Source organism: Musca domestica, unplaced genomic scaffold (genome assembly GCF_030504385.1).
Source record: "Musca domestica strain aabys unplaced genomic scaffold, Musca_domestica.polishedcontigs.V.1.1 8, whole genome shotgun sequence".
Lineage (NCBI taxonomy): Eukaryota > Metazoa > Arthropoda > Insecta > Diptera > Muscidae > Musca > Musca domestica.
The window spans coordinates 12,720,738-12,740,041 of NW_026712409.1; the positions used below are offsets into that span (position 1 = coordinate 12,720,738).

Genomic DNA, 19,304 nt, shown 5'->3' on the forward strand with positions numbered 1-19,304 from the left:
GGAGATAAGTTATTCATCAGTGACAAAAAGCCATCAGTGACTTTTTTCTGGCCATAATATTTTTTCTTGGAATAAGAAATTTCCAATTATCTCTCGTGGCGATGTTCTCAGATGGGAAATGTCGTATATGTCAATTTTCTGAAAAAAAAAAAAAACTCAAATAAACCATCACCCCAGTGTAAATAGTATTAATAATGATTTTATCGAAGAACTCGAAAATTTTTATTAGAAAAAATAATTCAATTTTATTTTTTTTTTCAAACAACACTAAAAATAGATTCTCACATTAAAATTTCATTTTATACTGAATTCATTATTATTCTTTCCAATTCTCCTTTGTTGTCAAGAGAATTGAATAGACTTTATGGATATATAAAAATATTGGTGTGTGCGTCTGTGTTTGAAAAAAGCCAAAAACATGCTACGCCCACTTTCTTTTGTTGTGCCGTTGGCCATATTTCACAAAAAAAAACGCATGTTTCGTTTCTTCTTCATAGAAAAGAAGATGCTGCATATGCATCCAGGTTCATTATCTATGTATGTATAACAAATTTTATTGCGTATGAGATTCGTCTTTGTTTAACCAACAAATTTAAATATAAACTTCATCATAAAAAAATCAGTCTAATTGTTGCCTTATGCCTATCCTCTTGTCTGTGGCATATTGTGATCCATATATTCATTCATCCGTTTTATGTATTTCTATATATATATTACCTTACCTCCTTATGGATAGATGGATGGCTATTGCTGGAGAAGGTGTTTCGGGGGGTGGTGGCGGGAGCAAATTCATAGATGAGAAAATGAAGCAGAAGACTCGAGGATTTTTATGTGAAGTCTATATTTATAGATGTCACGCATGGATGAAGGCGCTTACAAGCACAAGCATGCATACATACCTACCCATACTTACAATATTGTACGCACGACGTACGCATGAAAGATGCTGCAGGCTAAAAGTAGCAACAACAGCGCCCAACAAGTGGGCTTTTTTGTGGTAGTATGTGGAGAGCCAACCAAGTGACTATTTGTTGTAAAATTATGTGGGCGTAATGTGTTTTCCTTTTTTGGTATTTGTATAGAAACGTTGGTGTCAACTTCACTTTACACACACACACACACAATGCATACGTTAAAAATACAATATTCTGTAGAGTTGAATGTCAACACCTTATTCATAAATGTTAAGGGCAAATGATTTATAAAAAATAAAAAAAAAAAAATGGCAAACGCGGTATACATACCTAAACCATGTTAAAATTAAACCACATTTAATATTCATGTAATTTGCATTTATGTAATGTTCCTAAACAGCCATTTTAAAGTCCTTAACACTATTGTCAAGCAATAAATCAAACTTTGATTTAAAAGAAATTATTTTAAATCTTAATAAGTAGTGGGCTTACGTTTCATAGAGCTTTAATTTAGTGTAAACGTCTTGTAATGGTTTATTTAATTTCTAGTTGCTTAAGTCTTAATTTTAAAAAGACAACTTTAATTGCAGTAATTCTTAGTTTAATGATGACATAAATGTGGGATTTCCTTAGTAAAATCGTCTAATGTCAATCAGGCGGTAATATATGCCATACGTCGTTACGTTACAACTACCATACGCACTCGTCTATCACTATTTATCATTGACATTTAACGAATGCAAAAGTCAATACAACAACTACTACAGGAAAATGAAAATGGGTGGGGAAGTTGAGAGGTGTTGCAAATTTCTCATCCAGCAGCCTTCATATTCTTATAATTTGACACATGTGCGCTTGCTGCTGGTTCTTGTAATCTACTTAAGGTCGTGCCTTGTTTTCTAAAAATTAACAATTTTCCAATTGTTTCTCTGGCTATTAAAAACAAATTATTAATAATGAGGCATACAACAAATAAATGCAGAGAAAATACAGAAAAAAAAACAGCAATGAGTAGGAGAAAAATGCATTTGGGAGATGAGTCATCATATTGTGCTGTGTCTTATTATTGCATCGTTTGACAGAGAGTGTGTGTGAGAGAGAGAGAAACAAGAAATAAAGGCATTTTAGTAATTATATTTTTTTCTTGTTTATGTGAAATGAAGGAAATAAATAATTTCTATTAAATTCTTGTGTTGGAATATTAATATAAGTGAATATTAAAATACTTTATTATGTGAAGAGGTCAGCCATTTGGGAATATTTGAAAATCTAGAGAGCAGTAGGTTGTCATTAAGCTGTGTGCAATGAAGGAAATAAATAGCTTTTATTTTTTTCTTGTGGTGGAGTCTGCTAATAATTATAAGTGAATAATTAAATACTTTATGGTGTGAGGAGGAAATCCATCTGGGAAAATCTATTTTTTGTCATTTAATTGTGTGTAATAAATGTATATTGTATTTTATTTGGTGTTAATCCAATCTCTAATTTGAATTGATCTTGGCCATAATTGGCGAGGTTTTTCTGATATTTGCTTGTCTACGCATTTTTCGCGACGTCAAAAACATTTATTGTTGATTTTTTTAATTTTACATTACATAAATGTAGTATCTAATTAAAAATGTATCATTTCCGATATCAAGTTCAATGGCTTTTTGTTTAACACTCTTACTCATGTCATGTTATGACTAATGATTAAAAGCGGAATGAAAACACTCAAGTGATTAAAATTACCTCATGTACCTCATGACAAGATCGTTGCAAAGCAAAACATGATAAACAAATGCAAAAACGTACATACGTTCCTCAAGCATATACCTACATTACTAGGGCAGCCTTCTACAAAATTCGGTTTTATCAACATTGGCAATTTTGCAAAAATTCAACAAATTGATTTTCTTTTACACTTAACTTTAATTGAAATAAAAAAAAAAACACTTTACTAATGTTTGAATTTTTTTCTTTCCAGATAGTCATACTGTGAGCGACGCATTCAGTTTTAGATTCCTTACATTATAATCTCTCTAAGCGCGAACTGTATTCAACAATAAAAGTTGTGGGCAAGCGTTTACCCATTACAAAGTAACATTTTAAATTTCTAAGTTAAAGCAAAACAAAAACAAAACACATCAAAATGTCGACAGTCGATAAAGAGGAATTGGTCCAAAAGGCAAAATTGGCCGAACAATCCGAAAGGTAAGAAAAAAAAAGAAACGAAGAACTTGTTTTTATTTAATATTTCAATACAAATTACTAAAAAAGAGACTTCTTCTAAACATATTCTGTTTTGTTGTTATTACTTTACAGATACGATGACATGGCTCAAGCTATGAAATCAGTCACAGAAACCGGTGTCGAACTGTCAAATGAAGAAAGAAATTTGCTATCAGTTGCTTACAAAAATGTTGTTGGTGCCCGCAGGTATGTTATCTGAAAATATATAATATCTTAACGGCTCTTAATTGTATCTCAGAGTTGGCTCATTTTTCAAATACCAAATGAAAAAAATGAACCTTTAACCGCAGACACATTAAAAATACCTTGAAACTTTTAGAGAAGAATATTTTGTGTATCATTGAAATAACTCAAACTCTTAAACTTGGACTTTTTTTTATAAATCCTTTCAAAAATAATAATTTCTAAATCTCTCTAAATCTCTTATTCCTTACAGATCATCATGGAGAGTAATTTCCTCCATTGAGCAGAAAACCGAAGCCTCCGCCAGAAAACAACAACTCGCCCGCGAGTACAGAGAACGCGTAGAGAAGGAACTTAGGGAAATCTGTTATGAAGTTTTGGTAAGTTTGAATGTAATTTTTTAAATTGTAAAATAAAAAATATCTAGATTTAATTGTCGCAGTAGATGTGATGTAATATAAAAATATATTCCCAGTAACTTATGCTAGATGTCTAGTAGAAGACCTGCTATAAAAAGAAAATATTGAAGACATAACCCGTCACAGTGAAGGCATAATTTTTAAGAACAACAACCAGTCTTTTCTCTTGTTAGCGATGTCCGTCCGTCCGTCTGGTTGGCTGGTACACACGATAACTCTCGAAAGGAGTATCTGATTTGATTCATACTTGGTACATCGTAATATTATTGTCAAACTTAGATCGAGTTCAGAGATGGACAATATCTGTTCACTCCTTCTGGTACCTCCGCCACAAAATATCGACATTTTCAAAGAAAATAATTTACTGCACAGAAAGAGAAGGTATAATTCCATTTTGCTCCAACTTTGCAAATCCCAATATTTGCGTCACACGCTGCACGAATGTTGCTCCGCGGTATTTCGGTCCATTCCCAGCGAAGCGCTTGCTTGAGGTGATCGACACTTTGGTATTTGTTAGTGACAACCTTGCTTTCCAAAATACTCCAAACACAGTCTGAATTTGGTTACAGTTTTTTCATCTCACACTATAGAGGCCCAATTGCTGCGAAAGGCGACAAATCGACAATTGATGGTCATCATTAACACTTGCCGATAGAGCTGTGATATTTTTTCCAATTGGCTCGTTCCGTAAGTGTATTGATGGTTTAATGTGCAACATTGTAATTTGGGTGCGAGATTTAGTCATTTAGTCAGATTTAGTAATTTAGCCAGAATAGCCATTTTAGTGGTTCTATTAAACTGACCAAAGAATTGAAGAATCGCTCCTGTAACTATCTTAAGAGAGCACACATTTGGTAATAAAATTCAATGATTTCCAAGCGCACTGCTCAAGGTCATCAAGAACAGGAAACTCAGTCTGAGTCTGTTCCGGCGATTACATTTATACAAAATTAAAATTTACAATCGTTCTATACGTTTTTTCACCATCATAAATCCTCAATTTCATACAAGAGGAGATACCGAGACACTCATGTCTTAAAACATGCTACTGTTTTCATATACAGATTATGTCCAGGGCGTTTTTTTTTTTTTTGATTTTTTAGAACCGATTATTTATCTGCACACTTTCTGACCGATGGTGTGGTTGATTATTATCACACACATGCACACACACACACACACACACACACACAGAAACCACTTTGTACTGATTATAATGTGGTGCTGTAGTTGTTGTTTTCACTATTTTTAACCTTACTTTTATAATGAAGAAGAACATTATGCTCCCCGGAGAGTAAACTTAATTTCCACTCATCGCTATATTCCGCACGACCTCGTATGTGTGTAACATTTTCAGGGTAATGGTGGTGCTTGTGCTGCTGCGATAGCTAGGTTTGTATGTACATCATAAAACGTACAAACATACCATACACTAAGTATTATATGTACCTTGTTTTGTGAGGACTTTACCACCACCTGATGCCGCCTTTGGTCGTTAGTATTCGTTGACTAGTTGATGATGGATTTGTTGTTGTTTCCAATCAATAAATCTATTTTAAAATACCAAGCAATAAAGCCCTGAAAAATGAATGTGACAACATACCACCCCACCCCACCACTTTGTGGTTGTTATTGTGGCGCAGTAATGTCGTCGAGGATGTTCTTCCTTACATTGTTACCCTTAAATGTCTATTTTTATGCCACATTGAGGCCTTGGGGGAAAGGGAGAAAGGATTATGTAGATTTATCTTTAATAACTTTAGGGAGCTGTATTGACATCCAAACTCTTGTGTTTTAAACAAGTAAAAAAACATTAAGTTCGGCCGGGCCAAACTTTTAATACCCTCCACCCTAGGGTAAAAGAACATTAGAAGAAATGTGGCAAAAAACATTAAAATGCCGAATATCGGGAGGTACTGTTATATAGGGGCTACACCAACACGTGCACCTATAATTACAATGTTTCGCCACACGAACTAGGACCCATTATGACCCACAAATACCAACTTTTACACAAATCAGTGAAAAAATGTGGCATAAATCATCAAAATACCGAATATCGGGAGGTACCGTTATATGGGGACTATACCAGAACGTGGACCTATACATGCAATGTTTTGCCACACGCTCAGGGACCCGTTGTGACCTACAAATACCAATTTTCAGACAAATCCGTGAAAAAATGTGGCATAAATCATCAAAATACCGAATATCGGTAGGTACCGTTATATGGGGGCTATACCAAAACGTGGACCTATACATGCAATGTTTTGCCACACGCTCAGGGACCCGTCATGACCTACAAATACCAATTTTCAGATAAATCCGTGAAAAAATGTGGCATAAATCATCAAAATACCGAATATCGGGAGGTACCGTTATATGGGGACTATACCAGAACGTGGACCGATATATCTCATTTTCAATACCAACCATCCTAGGGACAATACACACACTTGTGCCAAATTTCAAAGGTCTACGTCAAATAATGTGGGCTCTATCGTGATTTCAACAGACAGACAGACGGACAGACAGACAGACAGACAGACGGACATCGCTAAATCGTCTTAGAATTTTATGCTGATTATGAATATATATACTTTATGGGGTCTACGACGAATATTTAGAGGTGTTACAAACGGAATGACAAAGTTAATATACCCTCCTACCCATGGTGGAGGGTATAAAAAATTAATCTATTTTTAAAGCCTTAATTAATTTGTCCTTAATTATACCATCCATCTTGGGAAGGAAGAGGGTAAATATTCATCGAAGATCCCATAAAGTATATATATTCATAATCAGCATAAAATTCTAAGTCGATTTAACGATGTCCGTCTGCCTGCCTGTCCGTCCGTCTGTCTCACTGTTGAAATCACGATACAGCCTTGGCAGAACAATTTGTATTGTGTCAAGGATGGTTGGTTTTAAATATGAGATATATCGGTCCACGCTTTGGTATAGCCACCATATAACGGTACCTCCCGATATTCGGTATTTTGATGATTTTCGCCACATTTTCCCGACGGATTTGTCTAAAAATTGGTATATGTAGCTTATAATGTGTTCTAGTTTTTGATTTTGATTATTTTTGTCACGTTTTTTTTCACGGATTTGTCTAAAAATTGGTCTTTGTAGGTCATAATAGGGTCTAGCTCGTGTGGCGAAAAATTGTATGTATAGGTCCAGGTTTTGGTTTAGACCCCACATAACGGTACCTTCCGATATTCGATATTTTGATGATTTTTGCCACATTTTTTCGCGGATTTGTCTAAAAATTGGTATTTGTAGGTCATAATAGCTCATGTGGCGAAATATTGTATGTATAGGACCACATTTTGGGATAGCCCCATAAAGCGGTACCTCCCGATATTCAGTATTTTGATGATTTTTGCCACGGTTTTTTCACGGATTTGTCTAAAAAATGATATTTGTAGGTCATAATGGTTTCTAGCTCCGGTGGCGAAACATTGTATGTATAGGTCCATGTTTTGGTATAGCCTCCATATAACGGTACCTCCCGATATTTGACATTTTGATAAGAATTGGATTGGATTTGCAGTTCATAATGGGTTCTAGCCCGTTGGCAGAACATTGAATATTTAGTTCCACGTTTTTCTAAAGCGCACATATAACTATTGAAAGTTCGGCCCGGCCGAACTTAATGTTTTTTTACTTGTTTTTGTTTTTTTTTTTTGTATTATATTTAAATTAATTGAATTTCGTGTTCTTTCTCTTTTCAGGGTCTTCTTGACAAATACCTTATTCCTAAAGCTAGCAATCCAGAAAGTAAGGTTTTCTATCTGAAAATGAAGGGAGATTATTACAGGTATTTAGCTGAAGTAGCCACAGGAGATGCCCGCAACAGTAAGTATACAGCCATTTCTTTTTATTTGTTTACAAAAAAATCGTTTTTTTTTTCCTCCCAAAAAAAATTCTACAACCATCCATCCAATTGCATAATATTTGAAAAATTTTAATTTCACGTCATAATTAATAATTTTAGCCGTTGTTGACGACTCCCAAACCGCATACCAGGATGCATTTGAAATTAGCAAGGGTAAAATGCAACCAACACATCCCATCAGATTGGGTCTTGCACTTAATTTCTCAGTCTTCTACTATGAGATTCTGAATTCTCCAGACAAAGCTTGCCAATTGGCCAAACAGGTTAATATTATAAAATGCAAAATACAAATAAAAAAATGCAAAAGAGCAACAACAACAACCAGGATAAAGAAATATAAACAAATGCAATAACAGCATCGAAAAAAGAAAAACACGCCACATCATCATGAATACATAACAAATAATGCAATTCCAGTATTGGGGGAGTCGCGATTTCTGCCTAGCAAATCTATTTTTTTTTGTAGAGAATATGTTTTTGAACTAGTCAGTCCAACCACCTATCTATCTGTAATAATAACTTTTTTTTGTTTATTTTATGTTATGTTTTCAAACATCTTTTCTTTATAAATCTCTTTATTCTTTGTTTTCAATTATTTTTATAGCCGTGGTTGAAGATTCGAAAAAGGCTTATCAGGAGGCTTTCGATATTGCCAAAACAAAAATGCAGCCCACACATCCCATCAGATTAGGTCTTGCTCTCAACTTTTCCGTCTTCTATTATGAAATTATCAATTCACCGGCGCGGGCCTGTCATTTAGCCAAACAGGTTTCAATCTCTCTTTTTTTGTTTCTTTATTTTCAAGCAATTTGTTTTCATATATTGAAGCTTTTTGTTTTTTTTTTTTTTGCTGGGCCCAAAATGTGTTTTGCGTGCAAGCTTGCCTGCCGCCCGCCTGTTCCAATAGAAATATTTGCTGTTTTTTTGGTCGTAACCACACCAATCCAAATAATATTTGTAGTTGTATTAGTCTAACACCCCTCTCTAAAAGCCTTGATGGTATACTTCAAGTATCTAACCATGAGTTGTAAACTAAATATCCAAAATTCGTTTCTCGGACAACAGACGACAGAGAAAGTCGAAACAAATGAAAGCCGAAACTTGGAGGGTTTAAATATTTAATAAGCAATTTTGGAAAATAGGGGGGAGGACCTCTGGGCACTATTCTTGTTTTATGAAAATGTGAAATGAAAAATTTCGGCCCAATGCCTACATAAGGTCGGTCAGGAAGACTAGTAAGTCCATCTTTCGTATTCGAAGAGAGTCGAACCACAATATTGCAAAAACTACATAAGATGAGGATACGTACATAACCAGCTCGGCATCATGGCTAGACGTATTAATGTCAAATTATAAGCAAACCGACGGCAAAATTCGAATGCGTCTCTGGCCATCCCCTTTGAAGAAGCCAGCCAAAAAAGCGCTTTATGTATGCCCACCTTCAAGGTGTGGGGACATAAACAGCTTGAAGTCTGCGCATGGCATATTTTGCAACATATCATCAGACTTCAAGCTGTTTATGTTCCTACACCTTTAAGATGGGAATACATAAAACACTCATTTGGCTGGCTTAAGTCGCCAGCCGATGCTTCTTCGTAGAGGAACAAAGGAGTTTTAGGTTGACTTAGTTCGATTTTGGCCCTAGGCTTCTTTGTTCATTTCCGAAGATGCCAGCCAAAAGCCAGCCAAATAAGCGCTTTATATATGCCCACATTAAGGGCGTGGGGAAATAAACAGCTTGAAGTCTGCGCATGGCATATTTTGTAACATATCATCAGACTTCAAGGTGTTTATGTCCCTACACCTTTAAGGTGGGCATACATAAAGCGCTTATTTGGCGGGCTTGAGTCTTCGGCTGGCTTCTTCGTAGAGGAAAAAAGAAGTTTTAGGTTGACTTAGTTCGGTTTTGGCCCTAGGCTCCTTTGTTCATTTCCGAAGAAGCCAGCCAAATAAGCACTTTATGTATTCCCACCTTTGGTTTGTTGTCAAAACAAAGTCTTCTTGGCCGACTTTTTTCAGGCATTAGAAACATTTTTCATTCCTTTTTTTATGGAACAAGAATCTAGCCTCTGCTGCTCTTCTTTCTTACCTTCTGCCTGATAAAGTTTATCATCAAATTTTTAACCTGAGTTTTTGGCTACGAGAGGAAAAATGAATTTGAAAAATGTTCCCTTCACATCTCTCACCGTTTTTCGTTCACGCAACTTTCTGTGTGCGTCTGAGTCCCAAATTTCCGTATTTGATGCTGCCTTATTATGCGCTGATGATATTTGTCTGCTTGCCTTGTTACTAAATCTTGAAATTCTACTTCTTCAGCATAAAAACCTTTACCACTGACCCCCGCCGCCAAAACTACCACAATTTACTACTCCTATGCATGTTTTTTTATTGTGTGTTCTTCTTCACTAACAACATATTTTTTTAAATGTTTAAACCATATTTACAACCAAGGGTTTTATGGAGGTTTCCAAAACGCGTACCACCTCTATATTGTTGTCAGTGTGCTTTTCTTCTTTGATATAAAGAACGAACGAACCGACCCATACACCCTCTCACAACATACCCATTGAATAATACCTTTTTTGGAAATTCGAAAAAAAATTACTGATGATGTAACGTGTTGAGTATTCTTTTCTTTTGCTTAAACAAGAGTAAACAAATCAATTTATTAAAAAACATTGTTTTGGAAACAAATTCGGGATTTATATAAAGAATATTTTATCAAAGAGAGGGAAGACAAAATTAACATAAACTAAAGATCAAGAATATATATATTTGTGGGGTCTAAATCTGAAAAATTTGACAAATCTGACAAATTTAATATACCCTCCATACCATGGTATGAAATAATTTAGGATTTTTGAGGTTAGGGCGAAAATCAAGGAAGCAACTTTGACAAACTAACGGGAAAGTAATTATTTCGAAATTAGATTATATCTTGAGTGGAATGGTCAAGGAGTTTATTAGGGTTTGAGGTTAGGATTAAAATAAAATAAAAAATAATTTTGGGTTTGAGGTTAAGATGAAACAAAACTTTACCAAAATAAAGGCAAAGTTGTTATTTCGGAATTGGAGTTTATGTTGAGAGGAACACGTCAATTGGTTTCTAGTGGCAATTTCTTACATCTAGTGCTAAAAAATGGGGAAATTTAAAAAATGAATTAATTTAGGGTTTTGAGGTTAGGGTGAAAATCAAGGAATCAACTTTGACAAAATAACGGGAAAGTTAGCATTTCAAAATTAGAGTATATCTTGAGTGGAATAGTCAAAGGGTTTCAGTATAATTAAAAAAAAAAAACATTGAGGTTAGGATGGAAATAAAAATAATTTTTGTTTCGAGGTTCGAATGAAAATTTGAAAAAATCGTTGCCAAACTAATGGAAAAGTTAGTATTTCGCAATTGGATTTTATGTTGAGTGGAATTAATCAAGGGGTTTTTAGAATAATTGAAAAAAAATTTAAGGTTAGAGGTTAGGGTAAAAATAAAAAACTACCAAAAAAGGCATATCTGATATTTCAGAATTGGAAATTATGTTGAGTGGAATACGTCAATGGGTATTTAGTATAGCTAAAAAAATAATTCAGGGTTTGAGGTTAGGATGAAAATAAAATAAAAAATAATTTTGGGTTTGAGGTTAGGATGAAAATATAAAAAAACCTTGCCAAACTATTGGAAAAGTTAGTATTTCGCAATTGCAGTTTATGTTGAGCGGATTTAGTAAATGGGTTTTTAGAATCATTGAAAAAAAATAATTTAAGGTTTCAGGTTAGGATGAAAATAAAAATCTTTATCGAAATAAAGGCAAATTTCCTATTTCAGAATTGGAGTTTAAGTCGAGTAGAATTCGCCAATGGGTTTCTAATATAATTGAAAAAAAAAATTTAAGTTTTGAGGTTAGGATGAAAAAAAAAACTACCAAAATAACGGCAAAGTATTTCGGAATTGGAAATACCAATTAAAAAACCTAATTTAAGATTTGAGGTTAAGAAGAAAATCAAACAAAAAACTTTGAAATATTTGTAAATTGATTTGTTTACTACAACCAATCTATCTATCAAAATCCTTTTACTAATTCATGTTCGAACATGACAGAATTGCTGCATATTTTTTTATATTCTAGTTGTTGTTGCTTCGTTGTTAATAAAATGCATTAAAATTAAAAATTATTTTGTCATACTAATTTTTATCATATTTTTTTCCGAACTTTAGGCATTCGATGATGCGATAGCTGAACTGGATACTCTCAACGAGGATTCGTACAAGGACTCAACACTCATCATGCAATTGTTGAGAGATAACCTTACCCTCTGGACATCGGACACCCAGGGTGATGGCGATGAACCACAAGAAGGTGGTGACAACTAACAACCAAACTAAATTGTTTCCTTTTTAAAATGACTATGAAAAACCAACAACAACAACAACAAAATTAAATATTTTTAAAACAAGAGAAGAAAATCCAAACAACTTCAGCAAGAAAATATTTTAAATTAAAATTCAAAGCATAACAACCAACCAACCAACCAACAACAACAACACAACATACACATTTTAAATAAAAACAAACAACTCCGAAAACAGTCTTGGATCTTCTACAACAAACAAAACCAATTATACAGACAGCAACAACAACAGCTAAAATAAACATGGTCAAAAATATATATTAAAAAAAGAAATTAAAATTAATAACACAAACAACATCCTGATGTTTTGTAAATTCAAAAGCAAACAGAGAGAGAGGAACAATGCGCGTCCAATAAAAAAAAAAAACAAATAAAAGGAGGAAGCATAAGTCAGTCAGTCAGTGGAAGAAGTAAAGAAGCCAGAAAGTTGAAGAAACCAAAAGCCAACATTTTGGAGCTCATAATGGAATGAAATGCCAGAGAGAGATATGGATGGGGGTGGATCCTCCCTTCATTTTGATTTTTCTCTAATTTTCTCTTCTGCCTTCTTTACTTTTTCCCACAATCCACAAAAGAATTGAAAAGAAAATCTTCCTTTCGTTTTGTTTCGTTAGTAATTCTACCAAAAAAAAACAGAACCCAATATCTGCAACAACCCGAAGAAGAAGAGCTACAATAACAACCAATTAGCAATAAACAAGTGCAAAACAAAAAATCCGTGGTTTTTATGATCTATATTGAAAATATATTTCTTTATTGTATATTTTTAAAACTAAACATTATTTTTCTTTGTTTGCAACAAAAAAAAAAAAAAAAAAACGTATACACAAACAACAAAATTCGTGAAACAAAAATTCAAATTCATTATGTAATTTTTTTGTTAGGCAGAGCATTATATTATTTATTATTTTTTTAATAAATAATTTCATTTTGTTTTTTTTATAATAACCAAAAAAAAACTCCAAAAATATTCTTTTATTTTTGTATTATTTTTGTCGAAGTCGTTGTCTTAAACAAAGAAGATGGATGAAAAATAGAGTGAAACAAAACCAAAATGCTTCCTTTTTCCAAAAAAAAAGAAAAAACAAATCGATTTTTTGTGTGGAAGTTTATTGAATGAAGAAGCATATGATGGAAATAATAAAATATTTTTTATATAATTTTAAACATAATACCCTCTTTTCTGTTCTGTTTCGTCCTCCTACCATCTCTTTTTGGCATAATTTATTAATTCTCTGTTTTTTATAATTAAATTACATCTCTAAATAAACCAGTTATTTACGTTGTCATTACGTAAAATTGTTTTTGTTGTGTTTTCTGAAAATATAAACTACGTTTTCTATGTTCTTTCCTTTACTTTGTTATCAATCTATATCGTCGTTTTATTAAGTATTCCCCACATATACATGTTTTGTAATAATCAAAAACCAAAAAAAAAAAAAAAAAGAAACACAAGTCAGACTCCTCACCATTTCATTCGACAAATTACATCCTCCTAATATTCTACTACTACGTTTATTATGATTATTCATAAAACCTGCTATAATCCTTAAATAAACTGTGTAAACACACTTATGAAAAAAGAACAACAAGAGAAACAAAATGTTTTTGTACATTAATTTTTGTTGTAAAAGTTTTGCCGTTCTAGGTTAAAATATTTGTCATCATTGTTTGTTTTTATGTTACTTTAGGTTTTTTGTTTTAGATTTTATGGGAGTTGATTGTTTTGAATGAATCTAGGTTACCGAAATTTAAAGCAAGCAAATTGGGTGGGTTATAGATTCTAAGTTTGCAACAAAAAAGGCTTCTTCGAAATGGAATTTTATTCGTCCCCATTACCGTTGTCGTCGTCGTCGTCGTCGTCGTAAAATGAAGTCGAGGCAACCATAACGGTATAGGGTTGTCGGTTTTTGTCGATAGCGATGATATTATTTTCCCTGATTCCGGAAAAGTATTTTTTTTCTTGGGTGATGGGATCGGTATTTTCATAAGCGATACCTATATTGTCTATATTGGGTAAGCGGATACGGATCAAGCCCGGCTCTTGAACCCGGACCACTGGAAAGAATTCAAAAAAAAGAGCTTGGCGAAATTTCTATTAACAGTCCTTGATAATTCTGAAGTAAATTAAAAATCTAAAAGGACACATTAAGTACATATTTTAATTAAAATATGTACTTACTTGGACTCAGGCAATGCAAATATGTATGTTTGCTGCCTTAGCACTCGCTGCTGCAAACAATTTTTTTTTATATTTTTTTGTCGACAAGAAGGAAGTGAGGACAACTTTTTTTTTTTAAACTGTCGATGTCGTTTCAAAGTCTTTCCCAAAGCTTGGGAACACTGATATGTCAAAAATTTTTTAACGTTTTTTCAAAAATAAATAGATTTTTATACGATTTCTTATACGACGCCAATCGGAGGTTGTTATAATACGTATGCGTACGTATTTTTACAAATTCAAATAATTTGTCATTCAACATTTTCAATTACAAAATTGGTTTGACAGTTCATTTGAATCCAAGCGACGGCGACTTACACATAACGTAGACGACGACTATAAAAACGACAACTGCAATTGGGCCGATAATGAACTTTTTTTTAAACATGTGTTTGTTTTACAAAAATTCATAATTGGAAAACTGTAGAAAACTACAATAAAGTCCGGGAGAAATCGTTTTCCAGCAGACAGCGCGGGATAAACAAAAGTTATTTCCCCTTTTATGTTATATTTCTATGACAACCAAACTCCTTAAAGTATGCTTTAGATTTTGTGGCAAATGCTAGATTTCATGGAGAAAAGGAAAGAGTGAGAGAGAGTTGCCATAGTTTGGAAAAGGTTTCTAGTTGTTTTGCTTCTCTTGGTCCACACACGACGCGGACTATAATACCAAACTATATACAATTTTCTGTATAGCAGGGGAAGATATATATTTTTAAATTAAAAATCTCTGTGTATTTATTGATGTCATTAAAACACACACACACAGCCAATAACTAATCGTTTTATTGTGTACAAAATAACTTAAATGTTTATATAACTGAAAAAAAGAAACAAGAGAAATAATTGTTAATAACCAAAAGAAGAGTATAGGTTTCCAAAACCCTTGTCTACCCAAAAACGGTTATATTCTGTTTATCTTTCTCCACTCGTTTTTTTTTTTAATTTGTTGATGATAACACCCAACCCCCCTTTAATGGTAAGTAAACAAATAATTTTCCTTTTATTCTATATCCTGCCCAGCCAAAACTCTTCAAATCAATTATACAAACCCATTTTCAAAAATTTTCAAATAAAATCAACCTTTTTCCAACCCTTCCACTTATTTTCACCCAATTTACCTTCATTGTTATTTCAAGAATTTTATGTTGTAAATTAAACAAACATTGCTTCCTTTTTCAAACCAAATGTCATAACAAAAACAAAATTCACACAACTCATCACTAAATTATACCAAAAAGAAAAAAACAAAAACTCGACAAAATAACTAAACATTTTTCACTAAACAACATTTTTACGTACCAAACAACAAAAAAATGTCATTAAATCAAAATGGAAAAAATACATTAAAAAAAACTAACTTTGCTTTATACAAAACGACATTTTTATGTGTGAACAGCAGCAAAAAACCAGCACACACACACATACACCCTACTCTTGTTGTGTGGAATTTTCACACCGCGCAAAACTCTTGCTAAAGAGTTTTTCAAAGTTATGCCTATAATTTATACACAAAACCAAAATTGAATAATATGATTGTCCACATAACAACAACAACAAACAACATACAAAAAATAAAATCATATTTTATTATAACACATACAAAACAAAAAAGCCGAAAAGAAAAAAACTTAAATGTATAAAACAAATTAAAAACCAAAATTCACTTACTTGTGAATAGCATAATTTTTCATGAATTAAAAACCAAAACCAAAAAACAACAATTGGAGGAGAAGATTGATAAATTATTTAAGTTTATTGAAATTACAGTTTCTTAATTATCCAAAAAAATGAATAAATAAAGACTAAAATCGAAAAAAATATGCTATTTGTTTCTTTATGATTTAAAAGAGGGTGAAAGTTTAAATACCCGGCAACAATTTTTATTGAACATGCTTAAATAGACCATGTCACAGATTCCGTTTGGACTGCTTTTAATCTCGTAATATAACTTCGAACGTTTTTGTTTCAACTTCTTCAGATTCTGAACGGTTTGGTGCAACATTCGAGGAATGATAAGAATCAAAAGAAACTCTAACAATTGGAAAAAGCTGTAGAAGAATATTCTGTTTAAAGACAATTTTTATGAACACAATACAGAAAAAACGCTGGAGGAATTTAAGAGATGCTTCAGACTTCTTGTCGTACCCCAGCGCATTTCGAGCAACTGTAATTTTAACTTAAAAATAAATTCAACTTTTCTTTTTTCTTGTGCACCTAAATTACATTTTTGCACAAAATGGGTTTTTAGATGTTCTGTTTACGTTTTAATACGCAGCATGCATATTGGCAGCTGGTCTTATGGGATGCCGTAATAGATACCAATGGGACAACTTTTGACAATAAACTTAGGGTGGAAATACATAAAGCGCTTATCTGGCTGGCTTAAGTCATCGACTGGCTTCTTCAGAAATGAACTCTACCTTCCCGCATACCAATCACCTGAATATACATTTTCTTTTGGTAGCCATTTAACAATCATACAGACATGGTACAAAAAAAGGTAATAGCATGTTTCCATTGGAAACCGAACAACGTTGTTCGCTCTCAGAATTAGGTACACGAATTAACCCGTTCATACGGCACGATTCGTAATTCATAGTAAAATTATTCCTTTTTTCAAAAATTTTGTTTGTTGTTTTTAATGGGAATTTTTACGAAAATACATGAAATTCTCACTAATATGTATAGAAGAAATTATTGTTTTCCTCCCAAAGATTTATTATATCATTAATTTTACAATTTTCATTCACGATTTCAACTTTTGTTATGTGTGCATTTGCTCGGCATACGATTAGGCCATCCGACTGTCACAGAGACTCCCAGGGCTAGGGATCTCAACCCGCCAATCGAATCCAACACACTAACATTGAAAGGGGACTTTACTACAATTGCTCTACTCTACGATATACAAAATAGGAGTCATCATACAGGGATCTCGGCGGATCGATCCCACACTCGCCCACCCTACCTGGATCCAGTATTTCCATTTCTTGCGTTTCTCTGAATCCCCTTGAACCACACGCTTCGAATCACACACTTACTTCATACCACCTTCCCCCCAAGCTATACAAACTTAGCAACACATATTAGTATCTACTGTTTACAAAAGAATCATTTTTAATTTTATTAAAAAAAATAAGTTAGCTTTAAATATTTTCTTAATTTTTTTCTCTACTATTTTTTTTCTTACATTAAAATTGACAAACTGTATGGTATAAAAAAAAACAAATTAAGAATAATACCGGGCTTTCTTAAATCTATGGCTTTAATTACTCGGTAGAAACCAATATATTATCCTTTGCCTTGCTTTTCCCGCGCAATATTCCGCGTCTATACGAAATTACTAGCCACCTAAAAGAGCTCTCTTAACCGGCCTAATTGCCGCTAAAATTCCACGGCCTAAACTATCAGATCGAATCACAAGGACTCAAGATAATTTTACTGTAACACCTCCTAGCCTTTGAAAATAAACGCGGTATTTTTCCCTTACAAACTGATTATTACTTAAATCCTAAGAACTATAACCTATCTTATTACTAAATCTTTATACTGAATATTATATTTTTTTTTTCTCGAAATTTATGATTATTAACTCTTTTTTTTTTCTTTTCTTTTAGTTCCAAAAAAGGAGACAGCAAATTTTATGGACGTCACATATATATAAATATATATATCAAGGACAACACAACGGTAAGACACCTTTTACCTGAGCAGTGATTTATAACGTTATTGATTAATTCTTCTTATCTCTCCTTCCAGTTTACGCTTCTTTCCGGAGGAAACAGATTTTGAACGCCAGGCAAACCCTCAAATGAAGCTGGACTTGTTGACTGGTCCTTTTACAATGCCGGCGTTCTGGGCGGGATCAATAACCGGCACAGCAAAAAGCTCAAAGTTGCAGCTGGCCAGTTTACAATTCAAATCTCCACACCCTCAATGTAACTTTTTTGGCTTTTTTTTCCTGTGGACAACTTGCCACTACCTTGCGTTACCAAAAAGAAAAGGCAATTTCCCGCCGTTGTGCTGACCAAAACCGGACAATTTTCGGTGCTTCCAAAAAAGGCTTGATACACCACCGGAATATTCCTGTTGGAGCAACACACATCACATATAACAACACAATACTCAACAAACCACTGTTACAAACTACTTACACAATAAAAAAAAATCGCAACACACAAATTAAATTTTTCCACTTCTTCACTGCTCTCTAGCTAAGTTTCACCGGTAACGTCTTATTCTCAACTTTGGCTTTTCTTATGCTCGCAGCCTTTTATACCCCTCTTCTCAGTGAATCCCGCCAGACGCTCATTTTCCACGAAACACCATTTTCCTGAACCATTTTCAATTTTCATTCCTTTTTCTTTTCAACTGTCAATAGCCATTTTTTTTTTTTATTGTGAATTCTCATTTCACCTCACCCCTGAGTCTCTCATTTAAAAATCAACGGCTGTCTAACTATTCGCCCAACCCTTTTCACTTACGTTACCAACTCGCCAATTACCCCAAACAACGCCAATTTCCTTTAACCTTATACGGCAGCGAGACATCAGCAAAAACATTTTAATTATTTCTCTCGAAATCTTTTGTTTTTCTATTCTTCTGATATTTCTTAAATTTTTATTTCAACGTGCCGCTTTTTTTTTTCATAATCATTCATTCAAATTGTGTCTAAACAAAATTTTTATCATATTTATAGTAGGTTCCCACCTACTCAGCAATCATAGGGCTGCCTAGTCACTTCTTAGCCTGAGTCACCCTGTCATTTACTACCTTTATAATACTCTTTTACTCAACCCTGTTCGAGCCTAATTTCGTACGTAGCGAACCCTAACAAACCATTTCCGGCATTTTGATCCCATCGCCACCCGGACTACACACCCCGCAGAAATTACAAGCAAATTGAAATCTCGAAGCATCCTCACCATCCTCACTAAAAACCCAGGAAAACTGAGCAAATCCATTTGAGGACCAATTATGGGATGCACTACCAACAGAATTGGGATAATTTCTGCGGTGGT

At 33.5% G+C, this 19,304-nt stretch overlaps 1 protein-coding gene and 2 long non-coding RNA genes across 7 annotated transcripts in view; 2 read left to right on the forward strand and 1 right to left on the reverse strand.

Annotated features, from left to right (window-relative positions):
* LOC101895723 (14-3-3 protein zeta) overlaps positions 1-12,774 on the forward strand; it is a 33,985-nt gene extending 21,211 nt beyond the window's left edge. For 4 of the 5 annotated variants that reach the window (XM_011293748.3, XM_005182379.4, XM_011293749.3 and 1 more), the window contains exons 2-7: positions 2,881-3,107; positions 3,219-3,332; positions 3,583-3,709; positions 7,492-7,615; positions 7,755-7,918; positions 11,866-12,774. In XM_011293748.3, coding sequence (XP_011292050.1) covers positions 3,046-3,107; positions 3,219-3,332; positions 3,583-3,709; positions 7,492-7,615; positions 7,755-7,918; positions 11,866-12,021 — 747 coding nt within the window. In that variant the 5' untranslated portion in view covers positions 2,881-3,045 and the 3' untranslated portion in view covers positions 12,022-12,774. Of the gene's footprint in view, positions 1-2,880; positions 3,108-3,218; positions 3,333-3,582; positions 3,710-7,491; positions 7,616-7,754; positions 7,919-8,259; positions 8,424-11,865 lie in introns of all 5 variants that reach the window. The other variant, XM_020036377.2, reaches the window with a different exon arrangement.
* Positions 12,775-17,045: 4,271 nt separating this feature from the next.
* LOC131806580 (uncharacterized) lies at positions 17,046-18,465 on the forward strand. Its single transcript, XR_009344093.1, has 2 exons — positions 17,046-17,973; positions 18,043-18,465. It is a non-coding gene; the product is annotated as an uncharacterized LOC131806580 (long non-coding RNA).
* On the reverse strand, positions 17,378-19,061 carry LOC131806581 (uncharacterized). Its single transcript, XR_009344094.1, has 2 exons — positions 18,438-19,061; positions 17,378-18,369 (listed from the first exon to the last, which is right to left on the reverse strand). It is a non-coding gene; the product is annotated as an uncharacterized LOC131806581 (long non-coding RNA).
* Positions 19,062-19,304: the final 243 nt, after the last annotated feature.